Source organism: Phocoena sinus, chromosome 3, assembly GCF_008692025.1.
Source record: "Phocoena sinus isolate mPhoSin1 chromosome 3, mPhoSin1.pri, whole genome shotgun sequence".
NCBI lineage: Eukaryota > Metazoa > Chordata > Mammalia > Artiodactyla > Phocoenidae > Phocoena > Phocoena sinus.
This window is the reverse complement of record NC_045765.1, coordinates 89,849,317-89,866,527: the sequence shown is the minus strand read 5'-3', so window position 1 is coordinate 89,866,527 and position 17,211 is coordinate 89,849,317. Positions and strand designations below refer to the sequence as shown.

General features: G+C 35.8%; 1 protein-coding gene across 1 annotated transcript in view; it reads right to left on the bottom strand.

The window, feature by feature from the left end:
• The window catches only part of SLCO6A1 (solute carrier organic anion transporter family member 6A1), a 98,274-nt gene that overhangs the window by 50,397 nt on the left and 30,666 nt on the right, over positions 1–17,211 (bottom strand). Inside the window, exon 7 of the mRNA XM_032626530.1 lies at positions 3,113–3,257. Coding sequence (XP_032482421.1) covers positions 3,113–3,257 — 145 coding nt within the window. The remainder of the gene's footprint in view (positions 1–3,112; positions 3,258–17,211) is intronic.

The window sequence follows — 17,211 nt, the reverse complement described above, 5'->3', positions numbered from 1 at the left end:
TACAAGTAGAAGTACTGACTGCTTTTTGTTTCATATTTTCTAGGATATTTCTATAGTGAACATGCTTGGATAAACAAGATAGATCCCCTTTTAGAGCACTTTTGTTGTGGCTTCACTATACTAATGCTGTGGCTCCAATTTCAAAATATAAAATAGGTAGTTATTTTTTACCTATTTTAGGCTTGTACTGTATATGCTCTAAATTCCAAAAGTGATACTGGAACACATAAATTGTTACCTTTGCTCCTCAAGTATGGTCCAACAGGAACAACATAGAATCTCAGGAGGAAAAAGTAAAGTCCCAGCTCTCATTATGGACTCACATGAAGCAGAAGTAGTAAGAATTGCAGTATCTCAATTCAACAGACCTTATGTTCAGTGAAAAAAATTACCAGGGGCTTGAGGTTTACAGTGGATTAATCACCAATTGAATTCCATTGTTCCTACAGCCCTGGACGTTCCATACACTGTGATGTAACTAAATTTTTGGCACAGACCGATGGCACTGGATACACTGTCCTGGACATTGCCGAAGTCTTCTTTTGCATCCGTCTAGCACCCAAACAAAAAGACTAATTCTCATTCATGCTACCAGGCCACAAATATACATTTGCAGTATTCCCTCAGGAGTACCTAAATTCCTCTTCCATTTACTACAAGGGGGCAGGTCAGGATTTATTGTGACTACCACTACAGTATGATGCCCAAAGCTTTCAGTGATAGACGTTATTCAGTTGGCTGTAGGGTCAGAAGCCTGACTCAATGGCTCTGACTCTGGTATTAGCACACCATCACCAGCAACGGTGACTGATCAAGCCTAACAAAATCCGGAAGTCTGCTCTTCGCGTTTTGGGGGGATTCTGCAGACAAAACCACAATGCTCTATCACTCTGGAGGTTAAGGAAAAATTGTCTCCCTTCCCCCAACCAAAAGCCAGCCTAGCATCACTTTGGATTCTTGAATATTAGAGACAGTAGCCGATTCACTTGGGCATTCTCTTTTGTCTTGTATAACAGCTAACCCACAGGCCTACACTGGATGCTAATCCGCAAGCTGTGGTATGCTCTCTACTTTGAGGTACCACAAACCTAATAACCTATTTGAGCTACAAGCCTCCATGACTGATGATTTTGTTTGCTGGAGCCTACAGAGAAGGGAGGAAGTCCCCACTCAGAAGCATCGTTGGTTGTATAGGACTCACCGACTCCCTGAAACAGGTACATTTAAAAGCAACTCTTAGCTTACTACTGACCCCTTGTCACAACCAAAGCTCTGACCCACAGAGACTTTGTGATTCTGTGGACTGATATTCTCATTTTGAGATGAACCAAAACAGACTCACCACTAACCATTTGACAAGCCTTACTTGTCAACTGGAATTGGTGTGTTCAAGCCATGGGGGTGGGTCACAAGAGATCTTCACATGATTAAAGAAACACCACCAGTATCACAGAGCCCTCAGATGACAGTGGAAATCTCTTTTAAATGTACTTACTTTTGGTTACTCAGGGAAGATTTCCAGAGGGACTACTGATACATTATTTATATGTACCCTGAGGGCAGTTATCTTTGTTACTCTAAGAGTAATCCAACTAGAAAAGGTGGTACAAAATTTGTCCCTAATTTTAGTTGAAATAATCAATGACACCTCATCCCTGGAAAGCACTCTGGTCAGCCTCAGTCACTGATCAGCATTGTTATGGATGACAGAATTGCCCAAAACTTCATCTTTGCAGGCCAGGGTAGAATATATGCAATTGCTAATGCATTCTGCTATGCCTGGATTAATACCTCAGGCTAAGTGGAAACGTCAATATGGAAACTTTAGGAGAAAGCCATCTTGCTTTCTAAGGTAGACCCTGAGGGCCAAGAAATTTGTTCAGCTGGCTTGGTCCAGGAATTTGCCAGCATGATTGAGACCAATACTGCAAGTGGCCTTATCCTGTTCTTTGGAGTCCTGTTGATATGAGCCTTAATTAAATACTCTATGAACAAATTGAATGGGTTTAGTCCCCATCTCTATTAATTAATCAGAGTGTCAAACAATGTGGTATACCTGTGGAAAAATCTGTCGTGGCCCCTGAAACTGTGTCATGTTTGGCTTTTGGACTATGTGCAGTCCGACAGTGGTGTGCCCTTTATCACAAAATCTACTCAATAATAGGCTGCTAGTCAATGTTTTTGCACACCTTAACATTTGTTTTTTATTTGGCCCACATGTTTTATGTTCCTTCTTTTTTTCCTTTCTTATTTTTTTAAATTATTAGTAAAAATTTTCAAATAAATCTACTCATTTACTATTCTTTTTACTATTCTTTTACTGGTTACCTGCAAGTTACAGTATGCATCTCTGACTTTTTATAGCATAAAATAAATGATCACATTTACCATCTTTCCATTAATGCTGGAACCTTAAAACATTTAATTCCATTTGCAACCTCTTTTGGACAGCCAATTCTCAATATCTAGTAAAACTGATGTACACAATAGCCATGCCTCTTGAATGTCTAAATATAGATCAACTTTTACAAATGTGCACAAGGAGACATGTACAAGTCTATTTGTTACTGTACTATTTGGAAAAGTGAAAAAGTTGGGGGCAACTTCATATCCTTTTATACGATATGGATAAATAAACAGTATTCATAAAATAGAATCCCACAGCACTGGTAAAATGCACTAACTAGAGATCAACATGAACCGAGGAACATAATTTCAGATGAAAGTAACAGAAGAGTACATACAAAATGATATATGAATTTTAGAAACAGATTGTATGTACATAGGTACATCAGAGGTAAAAATATATAAATGTGAGAGAAGGATGAACTCTAACTTTAGAAGAGTTGTTACCTATAGGCGGGGGGAGGGAGAGAAATGGGATAAAGAAGAGGTAAAGAAGTCTTACAAAGTTTTATGTGTTAAAAACTACTGATGCAATGATGGCAAAGTGCTCATATTTTAAAAATTTCAGCAAGCAGAACTTAGATATTTAAAGTTTAAGCAAATGCTACTACTCCTTCTACTTTCTGCTTATTTGAAATAGTTCATAAATGCATATAAGAAAACTTTACATAAAAATTTCATAATGAGTACAAATGGAAATGTCTACCTGCAAGTGTAGTTGCTTCACTGGGTGTTAATATAAACTGATTTTCTATGTATAGAGGCAAAAATTCAGATGCTCCAAAGATAATTAAATATTCTGAAGCTCTGGACAGGGATAGGTACACAAACATTGGATTCTTGATCAGAATCTGAAATAGAAATAAGTTACATATGAATTATTTTATTTTGTTAGGTAAAGAGGAATAGATATACCCACTCGTATGTTAATGACCAATCCATAAAAAGTTTAGCTTTCTCAATCTTAACTGAAAATACATATATATGTATATAAAACTTGAAATATAAATTTAAAATTCACCAATATACACATACCATAAAAGACATGTAGTGTTTTAACCATTTTTGTTATTTGATCTCCATGCCACCTATAATTTTTATTTGGGGATCTGGCAGTTTGCTAGAACTGCTAGAACTAAAACATTAACCTTCAAACTAATTTCTGTATTTCCTAGATATGTATATATCTTTGAAACTATTTAGTTGTGTTTTGTATTTGTATATATTTTTTAACAAACTTAAAATTTCTTTTTCTAGGCCTAAACACAATTTCTAAAATCTAATCATTTTCTGCATATTCATCGAATTCACCTTCTGAGTGCTATTTAACATTACATAGTGTAATTCCACAATATTTATCCACTCCCATAGGGTTAAATGCTTAGGCTGACTTCAACTTCCTACTGGCACAAACAAGGCTACATTAAACATCCCTGTGCAACCCTTAAGGAAATAGGATAGAGTGTCTTTGGAAGTATATATCCTAGAAGGGGATTGCTAGGGCATTGGAATTTGGTATACTTCATTCCATTATTTCTCCAAATCTTTTCTCCAGAATTATCAGTTTATAGTCCCACCATAATACAAGATAGTTCCATTTTCTTCATGTAGCAACTCATACATTCTAAAATTCATCAGAACAATATTTCTGACTTCACATCCCCTTCCAGAACTCTGCTATTCTCCAAGAAAGAGGCATTGAACTTCGAAAGGGCTTTACGACTGCCTCAGCAAAGCAAGTAATGCTGCAAGACTTCTGAGGTTGGGTCATAAAAGGATAATATGACTTCTGCTGGGAACTCTCACTCACTCAGGACTCTGGCCTTGGAACTTGGTTACCATGTTATGAGAAAGCCCAGGCCAGATGGAGAGACGATGTGTGGGCATTCCAGCAAACAGCCAGGATCAAAAGCTAATATCTGAGTGAACAAGTCTTCAGATGACTCCATTCCCCAGACTTAGTTCACTACAACTGACCACAAGTAGAGCTGAGAAGAGTAAGCTCTGTACAAATCACAGAATCATGGGAAAACAGATGCTCTAGTATTTAAAGCTACTAAGTTTTGGGGAGGTTTGTCATGTAGCAATAGATAACTGGCACACCCCACATAATCACAAACACTTTTATATTGGCTGGTTTTCAAAATTTTTCCATGCTGATGAATGTATATTATTACAATGCTATATTTTGTATTTCTCTAATTTCAAATATAACTGAGCATTTCTTGATATAATTCTTAGCTATTTAGGACTGTTTTGTGTGTATGAACTGGCTATTTGTATGTTTATTAGGCTTCCTGAAATTCTTGTGTAGATTTTCCAAGAATTCCTTGTTTATTCTAAATATTAATCTCTTGTTGGATTTAGATATCTGTCACCCACCTTTTAGCACTGTCTATAGCTTCCTTCATTGAACAGAAATCTTTGACTTAATGTAATCTAATCCATAAATTATAAGCCAATATTTGATGCTATTGGGAATCTTGTCTAACCTTTTCCTACCTCTATGTCACAAGGTATTTCTTTCATTTTAAACATTAACTTTTTTTCTAGTCACATTCTATTAACCTAGAAATCACCTTTTTGCATAATGTGAAGTAGAGAGCCAACTTCATTTTACCAAATAGAGAACGAAGTTAGCCATCACACCTATTGAACAATTATCCTTGAAGTGCCTCTTCCATCATATGACAAGTTCTTAGATACATTAATCTGTAGCTGTGTTCTTTATTCTGCTCCACTGGCCTATTTATCTGTACTGAGAAAATGCTACCTTTTTTTTTTCACTACTAAGGCTTTATAGCCTATCTTAATGTGTACTAGGATCAACACTCTTTGTTTTACCTATTCATGCCCTTATTCTGCCATAATAATTTTAGAATCAATTTGTCATTTACTAAAAAATAAAATTCTTGCCATAGTATTGATTACATCACATTGAATTCATAGATTATTTGAGAAAGAAATCACATGTATGAAAGTTGTCATTTTATTCATTAAATTGTATATCTCTCAACTTATCCTAGACTCCTCTAATACTGTTACATAGTTTTAAATTTTTTCATGAAGTTCTTGAGTAGTTCTGAATTATTTATAGTTTTGTGATTACTTTTTACTTTATTATCTAATTTTAAAAATAGATACTTATGAAGTCTTATTTTATTTTTTTAATTTTACATTTCTTATGTTGCACATTCAGATACTGCTCAATTAGTGGATTACACCTCTTTTATAGGTCCTTCTAGTTCACAAATGTTGATTTATTCATAATAATTATTGAGAATTGAATATTAAGCACAGTCCTTATTCTAATGAAAGTTATAGCAATATTCCATGATGCTGTATGAAATGGAAGTCTGTATTAGATATAACAAGCAAAACAAGAAACAGAAAATATGGTTTTTTGTCTTGGCTCTGCAACTGATTTTTGGAGCAACAATAAGCAAATCACAATCTCTACATATCTCATTTTCAGCAAGTATTATGTAATAGTAGAAAGAGCAATGGCCTGAGAGTAAAATACATGAGGTATTCTTATATTCTTAACCTCAATTCGGCCAGCTGTATGTGTGTGTGTGTGTGTGTGTGTGTGTGTGTGTGTGTGTGTGTGTGTGTACGTATGTGTCCAAAGATACACATGTCTTTGGAAAAGTTACTCATCCTCTTTAAATTACTGGTTCATCATCTGTAAAGTAGAATGATAATATCTATATTTATGGTGATTATGAGAATTGCATATATGCAATAATTTATATAATTTCTGGCACATAGTAGGTGCCCAGTAAAGAATATGCATCAGTTTGATAATTTATAAGAGTAATCACATGAGATTACTAAATTTGTTGTTTGTAAACTTTAGTTAGCCTTAAATCATTTGGAGGGTAGTTATAAAACATGTATTGCCAGGTCCTACTTCCAGAGTTTCTGGTTCAGTAGGTCTGGAATGGGGCCTAAGAATTTACATTTTTAACAAATTCCCAAATGATGATGATGATGTTAATCTGAGAACCAATGCATGAGTTAATTTTTGTGTTTATGCTGTTTAGGATTAAAATGAACAGACTCAGTGGCTAATTCAGTTGATGCAACTTATCATAATGCTACACAGAAAGTAAGAAAGCCCACACACTCTCTCAGTAGCTAAACAATTCAGATCTCGTAAAGAAATAGAACCATTATTCAGAATAAGATGGCAGCCTATATTGTCTGCTCAGTAGTGGGAGTTCCATTGCTTTATCTTGATTGCTTCAAAGGCCCAAATATTGTTTCTTTCTGTCAGCTTATTGTGTCTATGTCTGCTTCTATTTTGGCTACTATTCTCTCTCCATTTTCTTCTTTATCTCAATGGCCTTTGCTCATTTATTTTCTCTATGTCAATTTACCAAAGCTATGTTGCTTGAGTTCCTTCTCCTATGTATATACTCCCCAAGAGAGAGAAACTGACTAGATTAGTTAGTTTACAGCAAGGTGTCTCTGTTGGTCATTGTTCTCAAGATATGATATTTAATAGGTTTTGGGGAAATCTAAAGATTACTGTCTTGGACTCAAGTGCTGATCCCAGATCTACTTTTGGCTAGGACATTTGGAATATATCATACAGAGCAAGGCAACTAATGCACAAGGAAACACTTCTGGGCACTTTATTCAGAAAGGGACTGTGAGCATAGCAAATACCCAGAATACCATGGATTCTCTTCCAGGTGTTCCTGCTTAAAAAAAATCAACCCATTTCTTTTCTTAGATATAAAATACAGGAGGCAAAGAAGAAGGCCAGATATACAAATAGGTATCCAAGTGGTTTCATGTAGCAAAATTAGGCTTAATTCTGGTAGTAGTTGATACACAAAGGGAAAAACTGAATTAGTTCCGCACAGTAGGAGACAGTTGTGTGATCTTGCAGTACTGTGGATCTTAGCCCTAGTCCATCACGGAGTTTGTCAACAAGTAGGGTCTTTACTACACCAGAGGAGGTTCATGCTGGTCTGGAACTTCAAACTAGGTTAGGTGCTCCGATATGTGCTTACTTAGTTGGAGTCTGAAACAAGAGCAGGACCAACAAAATATAAAGTATTAGGTATAGAGGCCTCAGAAAAGTAGGCTGAGGTTCAGGAGAGGGATCAAGTAGCAGTGGGATACAAATGTTAATGAAGAAATCACTGTAGAGGAATGTTGCAAAGAGGAAACAGTTCCTGAAGATGGGTCATATGATGTCGCAATTAATTCTGGAAGTTTTTTCTTTCATGTGGTAGAAGCATTAATCTACTTCCTACCCTAATCCAGGTTGCATGATGGGAGACACTGATCCTGCCAGTAAAAAGGCCTTGGTGTCTATGGACAAATAGAAGGAAAACGTAAGTTGAGGAGGACACCAATAAATTTTTAACTTCTCAAGTGTCTTACCTGATTATTTAACTTCTCACCTGCTCTGGTCTTGATTCTTTATGGTACACAGCTATAATTTGCCATAGAAAATAAGTAATGGTTATCTTTTTGCTTATAGCATGTTTAAAAATGTTTCAGCTTCCCATGCTGGAATCTTACCTACTCTGCTTCTATGAACACCAATTTATTTTAAGTAAAACCTAGCAGACAATTCAGAGATTAAAACCAGTATATAATGTCCTGACATAAACACAAGTGATATATTTGATTACGTCTTCTACAATAGTAATTAATTTGCCTTCAAAGGAAAGTCAATATTTTGACTACCAATATTTGACTACCAAAATATCTAAATAATTTGGACACTATCTTCTTTGATATATTCTGTCATCTATCAGCAGTCACACAAGGAATGAAGAATAGCTCATATTCATTTGGTCCTTTATAGTCACAAAGTTCTTCCATATTATAATACTCATTGACACTTCTTTGTTCATTGGAGTCCTAGTATGTAAATGTCTTCCTGGGTAATAAGGGATGAGACAAGCATGAGATGAAGAAAAGGACGGTGAAAGTGTTGATCTCTCTGCTCCACACATTTAAAAGGAGCTTTTCCCCTATGAAATATTCCTTACATGCTTGCAGTCAGTGTTAATTTCATTATTTTTTTCTTTTCCATGATTTATTTCCCTCACTTCCAAGTATTATGTTTTTGTTGTTTTAAAATATGTTTCTAGTCCATTATATTTTTAAAGCTATAGCTAAATAGATATTAAATTTATTCACTGTTCTACTTTCTTTTCTTCAAGCTTAATCCCATTTACTTTTACAGTTACAACTTTTCACCTCATGTACATTATAACTTTATAAAAATGTTAAATATTTTGTCTCTTTTCTAGCTTTTTATCTTTTATTTTATTTATTTCTATTTTATGTATTTTAAAAGTATAAAAATTGGGGAAGAGATCAAGATAGCAGAGCAGGAGGACACAAACACATCAAAAAATACATCTACATGTGGAACACTTCTCACTGAAAACAACTGGAGACTGGCAGAAAGACTCTTCTACAACCAAGGCTGTAAAGAACTATCCACACACAATCAAGTAGGAAGGGAGGAGAATGATCAGGTTGGGACTTACACTCCTAGGAGGGGACAGAGAAGAGGAGAGAGATTATTATGGGCTCAGACAGCCTCCCTGGAGAGTGAGGAATTTGAACCAAATATTGAGTATCCCAGCCCTGGTATTTGATAGTGGGAAGACAAGTCCCCATAGCTGGTTAGAAAACCAGTGAAACTTACATGAGAGCTGTAAGAAACTGAGACCCTACTCGTAAAGAGTGTGCACATGCTTGTTCACTCCCCAGAAAAGATGGTGGAAGCAGATTGAAACTACCTGGGGCTCTGGCTGGTTTCCTGTCACCACCCCAGCGAGTACCCCAGCCCATTTAGCTCCAGCACAGTTCCCCACTAGGGTAAAGGTTACCACTGTCTTGGACAGTGCACACTTGGTGAGGACATAGCCGACTTGGACCTGGCACTGCATCTGAACAGGGTGAGGGTAGCCATGACTGATACTCATGAAAGTTGGTAGATCGGGAGCTGTCTGGAACACTGACTGATGTGCAGAGACCACCTTAGCACATGCCCTGTCCCACAATGGGCACCTTCTCTGGCCCCTCTTGCTTCAGCACTACCCTCTAGGGTGAAGGTGCCATTGCAGGGAAGGGGGAGAGCACACACCTGCAGGGAACAGAACCAGCTCAGACCCAATTCTCAGGGCTTCTCCTCCAGCACCTCAGGACCCAACCTCACCCCAGATAGGGTGAGGATGGCCACTGAGCATAGGAGAAGCCCTGGCTCACCCCTGACTGGCTCTAGCCATGCTACCTCCAGCCCCACCTCCCACCAAGGTGATGCACCCTGGCGGAATACATGACCTATGCACACTTTAGATCCAGCTCTCCCCCCAAAGGCACTGGGAACACACAGACTGAACAGGGATGCTCCCACACAAGGACACCCTTTCAAGACTGGGAGAGTTAACTGTTTTACCTAATTTCATAGACATTCAAGAGAAAGTTAAACAAAATGAGAAGACAAAAGAATTTGTTTCAAATGAAATAACAAGAAAAAACTCTGAAAAAATAATTAATGAAACAGAAATAAATAATTTACCAGATAAAGATTTCAAAGCATTAGTAATAAGAATGCTAACCGAACTTGTGAAAAGAACAGATGAACACAGTGAGAATTTTGACAAGGAAATTGAAAGTATAAAAAGAATCAGTCAGAGCTGAATATGAGAACAGAAATGAAAAACACACTACAAGGAGTTAACAGCAGACTAGGGGATACAAAAGAATGCATAAATGATCTACAAGATAGAATGATGGAAATCACCCAATCAGAAGAGTAAAAAGAAAAACAAATTTTAAAAATGAGGACAGTTTAAGGGACCTCTGAGATTTCATCAAGCATACTATCATTTGCATTATAGGAGTCCTAGAAGGAGAAGAGAGAGAGAAAGGGGTTGAAAATGTATTTGATGAAATTATGGCTGGAAACATCCTGAACCTGAAGAAGGAAACAGATATCCAGGTACAGGAAACACAGAGAGCCTCAAAAGAGATGAACCCAAAGATATCTACACCAAGACATACAATAATTAAAATGGCAAAAGTTAAAGATAAAGAGACAATTCTAAAGACCAGCAAGAGAAAAATAAAGAGTCACGTACAAGGGAACCCCCACAGATCTATCAGTGATTTTTCTGTAGAAACTTTGCAGGCCATAAGGGAGTGGCATGATATATTTAAACTTCTAAAAGGGAAAAACCTACAACCTAGGATACTCTACCCAGCAGGGTTATCATTCAGATTTGGGGAGAGTTAAAGAACTTTTTAGACAGAAAAAAACAAAAAGAAATCATGAATACTAAACTGACCCTAAACAAAGTGTTAAAGGGTATTCTCTAAGTGGAAAAGAAAAGATTATAACAATAAGTAAGAATTTATGAAAAAGGAAAAATCCCACCAGGAAAGGCAAATATATAGTAAAGGCTATGGATCAACCACTTAAATAAGCTAGTATAAAGATTAAAAGGCAAAAACTGTAAAATCAACTATAATACAATAAAGAGTTAAGGGATAAATATGGAAATGTAAATATGACATCAACAACACAAAACATGGATGGGGGAGTAAAAATGTAGATCTTTTAGAATGTGTTTGAATGTAAATGGAGAACAGCTTAATACAAGTAGATAGTGTTATAGGTCAACACATATGTAACCACAAATCAAAAACCTACAACAGGTGTACAAAAACTACAGAGGAAGAAATACAAGTATACTGCTAAAGAAAATCATAAAACCACAAGGGAGAAAACTAAGATAAGAAGAACAGAGAAGAATTATAAAAACAACCAGAACAAGTAATGAAATGGCAATGAGTACATACCTATCAATAATCACTTTAAATGTCATTGGGAAAATGCTCCAATCAAAAGATAAAGGTTACCTGATTGGATAGAAAAAACAAGATCCATCTATATACTGCTTAGAAGAAACTCACTTCAGACCTAAAGACACACATGGACTGAACGTGAGGGGATGGAAAAAGATAGTTCATGCAAATGGAAATGAAAAGAAAGCTGGGATTACAATACTCATATCAGACAAAATAGATGTTAAAACAAAGTCCAGGGCTTCCCTGGTGGCGCAGTGGTTGAGAGTCCACCTGCCGATGCAGGGGACATGGGCTCGTGCCCCAGTCCAGGAAGATCCCACATGCCGTGGAGTGGCTGGGCCCGTGAGCCATGGCCGCTGAGCCTGCGCGTCCAGAGCCTGTGCTCCACAACGGGAGAGGCCACAGCAGTGAGAGACCCACGTACCGCAAAAAAAAAAAAAAAAAAAAAGTCCATAATAAAAGACAAAGAAGGTCATTATATAATGACAAAGGGATCAATATAAGAAGAGGATGTAACATTCATTAACATATATGCACGTAATAGACGAGCACCTAAATATACAAAGCAAACACTAACAGATGTAAAGGGAGAAATTAAAAATAATACAATAATAGTAGGGGACATTAATACTCCACTTACATCAATGGACACATCATCCACACATAAAATCAATATGAAATGGTGGTCTTACATGACACATTAGTCCAGTTGGCTTAATAGACATCCATAGGACATTCCATCCCAAAACAGCAGATACACATTCTTTTCAAGTGCAAATGGACTGTTCTCCAGGTCAGATCAGATGTACACTACAAAGCAAGTCTCAACAAGTTTAAGAGGACAGAAATTATATTGAGCATTTTTTCTAACCACAGTGGTATGAAACTAGAAAACAATTACAGGAAAAAACATAAACTTGTGCAGACAACAAAATACTACTACAAAACCAATGGGCCAATGAAGAAATCCAAGAGGAAATCAGAAAATACCTTGAGAAAAATGAAAATAAAAAGACAAATTTCCAAAATCTGTGGGATGTGACAAAAGCAGTTCTAAGAGGGAAGTTTATAGCAATACAGTCCTACCTGAAGAAACAAGAAAAATCTCGATAACAAACAACCTAAACTACCACCTAAAGGAATTAGAAGAGCAAACAAAGCCTAAAGTCAGCAGAAGGAAGGAAATAATAACGACCAGAGAGGAAATAAATAAAATAGAAAGCAATAAATAATAGAAAAGATCAACAAAACCAAGAGCTGTTTTGTTTTGTTTTTTTTGAAAAGATAAACAAAATTGATAAGCCTTAAGCCAGGCTCATTAAGGAAAAAAGAGAGAGGATCTAAATAAACAAAATAAGATATGAAGGAGGAAAAATTATAACCAATATCACAGAGATACAAAAAATCATAAGGGAATACAACAAATTTGACAGCCTAGAAGAAATGGATAAATTTCTAGAAACATACAATTTTCAAAACTGAATCAAAAAGAAACAGACAATCTGAACAAACTGATTACTAGTAGTGAAATTGAATTTGTAAGAAAAAAAACTCCCAGCAAACAAGTCTAGGACCAGATGGCGTCACAGGGGAATTCTACCGAACATATAAAGAAGATATAATACTTATCCTTCTCAAACTATTTCAAAAAATTTAAGGAGGGAACACTCCCAAATTCATTCGACAAGGCCACCACTACCCTCATACAAAAACCAGATAAAGACACACAAAAAAAGAAAATTACAGGCCAAAATATCTGATGAATACAGATGCAAAAATCCTCAACAAAATATTAGCAAATTGAATTCAACACTATATAAAAAGGATCATACACCATGATCAAGTGAGATTTATTCTAGGGATGCAAGAATGGTTCAATGTCCACTAATCAATCAATGTGATATATCACATTAGCAAAACAGCATAAAAATTGTGTGATCATTTCAATAGATGCAGAAAAATCATTTAACAAAATTCAACATCCATTCATGAGAAAGTTTCATCAAGGTGGGTATAGAGGGAACTTATCTCAACATAATAAAGGCCACTTAGGACAAACCCACAGCTAACATCATACTCGATGAAAAGCTGAAAGCTTTTCTTCCAAAGTCAAGAAAAAGACAAGGATGCTCACTCTCTCCACTTCCATTTATCACAGACTTGGAAATCCTAGCCACAGCAGTCAGACAAGAAAAAGAAATAAAAGGCATCCAAATCAGAAGGGAAGAAATAAAACTGTCCCTATTTTCAGATGACATGATGCTACATATATAAAACCCTAAAGTCTTCATCACAAAACTGTTAGTTCTAATAAATGCATTCAGTAAAGTTACAGGATATAAGATTAATTGATGAAGAAAATTGAAAACGATGCAAAAAAATGGAAAGATATCCTATGTTCATGGATTGGAAGAATTGATATTGTTAAAATGTCCATACTACCCAAAGCAATCTACAGAATTTAAGGCAATCCCTACAAAAATACCCAGGACATTTTTCATAGAACTAGAACAAATAATCCTAAAATTTATATAAAACCACAAAAGACCCTGAATAGCTAAAGCAATCATGAGAAAAAACACTCTGACATAAATTGCAGTAATATTTTTTCGATCTGCCTCCTAAAGCAAAGGAAACAAAAGTAAAAATAAACAAATGGTATCTAATTAAATTTAAAAGCTTTTGCACAGAAAAGAAAACCATGGACAAAATGAAGAGACAACCTACTGAATGGGAGAAAATATCTGCAAATGATCTGGATGATAAGGGGTTAATATCCAAGCTATATAAATACCTCAGAAAACTCAATATTAAAAAAACCCCAAATAACCCAATTAAAAATTGGGCAGAAGACCTGAATAAACATTTCTCCAAAGACGACACACAGATGGCCAATTGGTACATGAAAAGATGCTCAACATTGCTAATCATCGGTGAAATGCAAATCAAAACCACACCACAGAAAGGCTATTAACAAAAAGACCACAGATAATCAATGTTGGCAAGGATGGGTAGAAAAGGGAACCCTAGTACACTGTTATTAGGAATGTAAATTGGTGCAGGCACTATGGAAAACAGTATGGAGGTTCCTCAAAAAACTAGAAATAAAACTACCATATGATCCAGCAATTCTACTCCTGGGTATATATCCAAAAAAATCCCAAAACACTAATTCAGAATGATAATGCACCTCAATGTTCATCACAGCATTATTTACAGTAGCCAAGATATGGAGGCAACCTAAGTGTCCATCAACAGGTGAATGGATAAAGAAGATGTGGTATATATACTTAGAATGGAATATTACTCAGCCATAAAAATGAACAAAGTTTTGCCTTCTGCAACAACATGGATGGGCATGGGGGATATTATGCTTAGTAAAATAAGTCAGACAGAGAAGGACAAACACTGTATGGTATCACTTACATATGCAATATAAAAACTAAAACAAACAAATGAATATAACATAACAGAAACAGGCTTACAGATAGAACAAACTAGTGATTACCAGCGGGGAGGAGAAAGGGGGAGGTGCAGGAGGGGGTAGCAAATAAAGAGGTACAAACTACTATGTATACAATAAATAAGTTACAAGAATATATTATATAGCACAGGAAATATAGCCAATATTTTATGATAACTTCAAATGACATATAATCTATAAAAGTATTAGATCACTATGTTGTACACTTGAAACCATATAATATTGTAAATCAACTACATTTCACTAAAAATAATAAGCTATAAAAATTATCTTTACTGACATTTTAATAAAACTCTTTTCTTTCCTTACTTGTTGAATTTTCTAAAATATATCACGCCAAGCAAGAAATACAGTAATAGTAGGGAGCCATTTAAAAATACCCATTTCTCTGGCTCCCTTTATTAAAAACTCATGACAAGACGACTTTAAAAAAAAAAAAACTATGTGTAGAAAATCAGGAAGTGTGTATTTCAACCAACTTTAGTAAGTCTTATAATGACGGTGATACATTTTACTGGTTGGAATGATCTGTTTGCTGGAATGATTTTCCATTAGTCCTTATATCAGGAGCCTCTAAACAGTCACTGAACTTCAGGCAAACAATACCAACTAAGTGTCATGAACCAGGAGGTACTGAACTACAGGATTAATAGAGGAGAAAGATAATAGGTCTTTAGTAAATGAAGTTCCTCACACCAATCTTTTTAATCTTCTTATTTTATAGTTGATAACCCACACCTCTTAGCAAGATAAAGGAAAATCTTGTCATGACGTTTTCCCCTAATTTTTTTGTGCATTTTCCTTCCTTAATCTAAAATCAGAAATATCTCAATATCTCAATTCATATCATCTATGCACTTATTGAGATTTTACTATGGGCTATGCACTGATCTGTACACTTTACATTCCTATGAGGAAGGTACCATTATTGTACCAATTTCTTGGCTGAAGAAAGTGAGGCTCAGAAAGGTTGAAATACCATATTTCATTGAATCTAAAATGCCAACGCCATCTACTGTTAAGAGACACCATTATTTTATGTACTTCTAAGTAAAAAAAATCACTACCACTCACATTATGGTACAATTCCTTACGGAAAGTCCTACGTTACTCAGATTTCAGTCTCACCAGCTTTTGAAATACATTATATCTATTAAGAAGATAAAATGTCAACTTTTCTGAGTTTTCTGAGGTATTTATATATTTTAGATATTAACCCATTATCATCCAGGTCATTTACAAATAATGCCAAGTCTTCCTGACTCAGCTACACAACTTGGCATGTGGGAGGCAATCCTTTTGCAGATTATCTCAATAAAAGAACAATAAAGCTATCTCTACTTGTGGGAATTCTTTACTTTAGTCCCATAAAACACTTGACTATTTCTTTGCAAGAAAATGTGAACTAGTGATCATTTCTACAACAGCAAGTATTTGCTTTACTAATATCAAAAATTATATCCTGTTGCTGTTTCTGTCTTTCTACATATATATTAACTTTACAATTCAATGCTTAAATATTGCATTAGCTTTTTGAAGAGTTAAAGAGCAGTTTCTTTCAATATGGACAGCACCACTAATGTATATAACTCAAAGTAATAATAATATGAATAGTCATGACCAAGTTTGCTATATCAGGCAACATCTACTATGTCACAATTACATTCTGACTTACAGCTATTTCAAGATTCCATCAGTTTAAGATCCTACCCAATTTCAAAGATGTTAAAATGTCAAGGGGAAAAAGTGTATCTCAGAATCAAAGAAGTACTTGTATCTATATAAGGTCTCAACAGCAGTAAATGCTATATACTGTCTCCACTGGGTGGTCCCACTAGTAGGTAGGCCTGCTAACAGATCAGAACCTATGGATAAGGGGAGACCTGATTCACCATTAGCCTTGTTAACTCTTGAATACATATGTGGGACACAAAGAGAAGGCTACAGCTGGCTCTCTCTTAAGGCTTTTCACCAAAGAAAATAGGATGCTACTCTCTGGTGGTCAGTCTCTAGTGTGCAACCTGACTTTTGGGCTTAGGTGAAAGTAACAGACCCTAACAAGGAAAATCTCTCTGCCTATTAGATCTACCACAGAGAAGCATAAACTCACAGTTAGTTCTACCTTCTACTCGTTACCAGAAAGTCATAGAATCTCTAGCCCTTACCTGAGGAGAGATTATAACCATTACCCACTGCACAAATCCGCTCTTGCTTACTTGAATTCCTTTATAATCTTCATTGCTTGACTGACTCACAAGTAAACACCAACCCACCAGAGAACACTGGCTAACCCTTTATCATCAGGGAAGACATGCTCTACTTTAATTTTACCAACATGGCTTAAAAGATATGCTCTACTAAGAAACTCATCTTTGGCAGGTGCTAAACTATGAAAGAAAGCAAACACTGCAAATTTTTAAAATCTTGGAGGCCCGTTATCTCTGTTTTCTTTCTGAAACTCAAGCCTC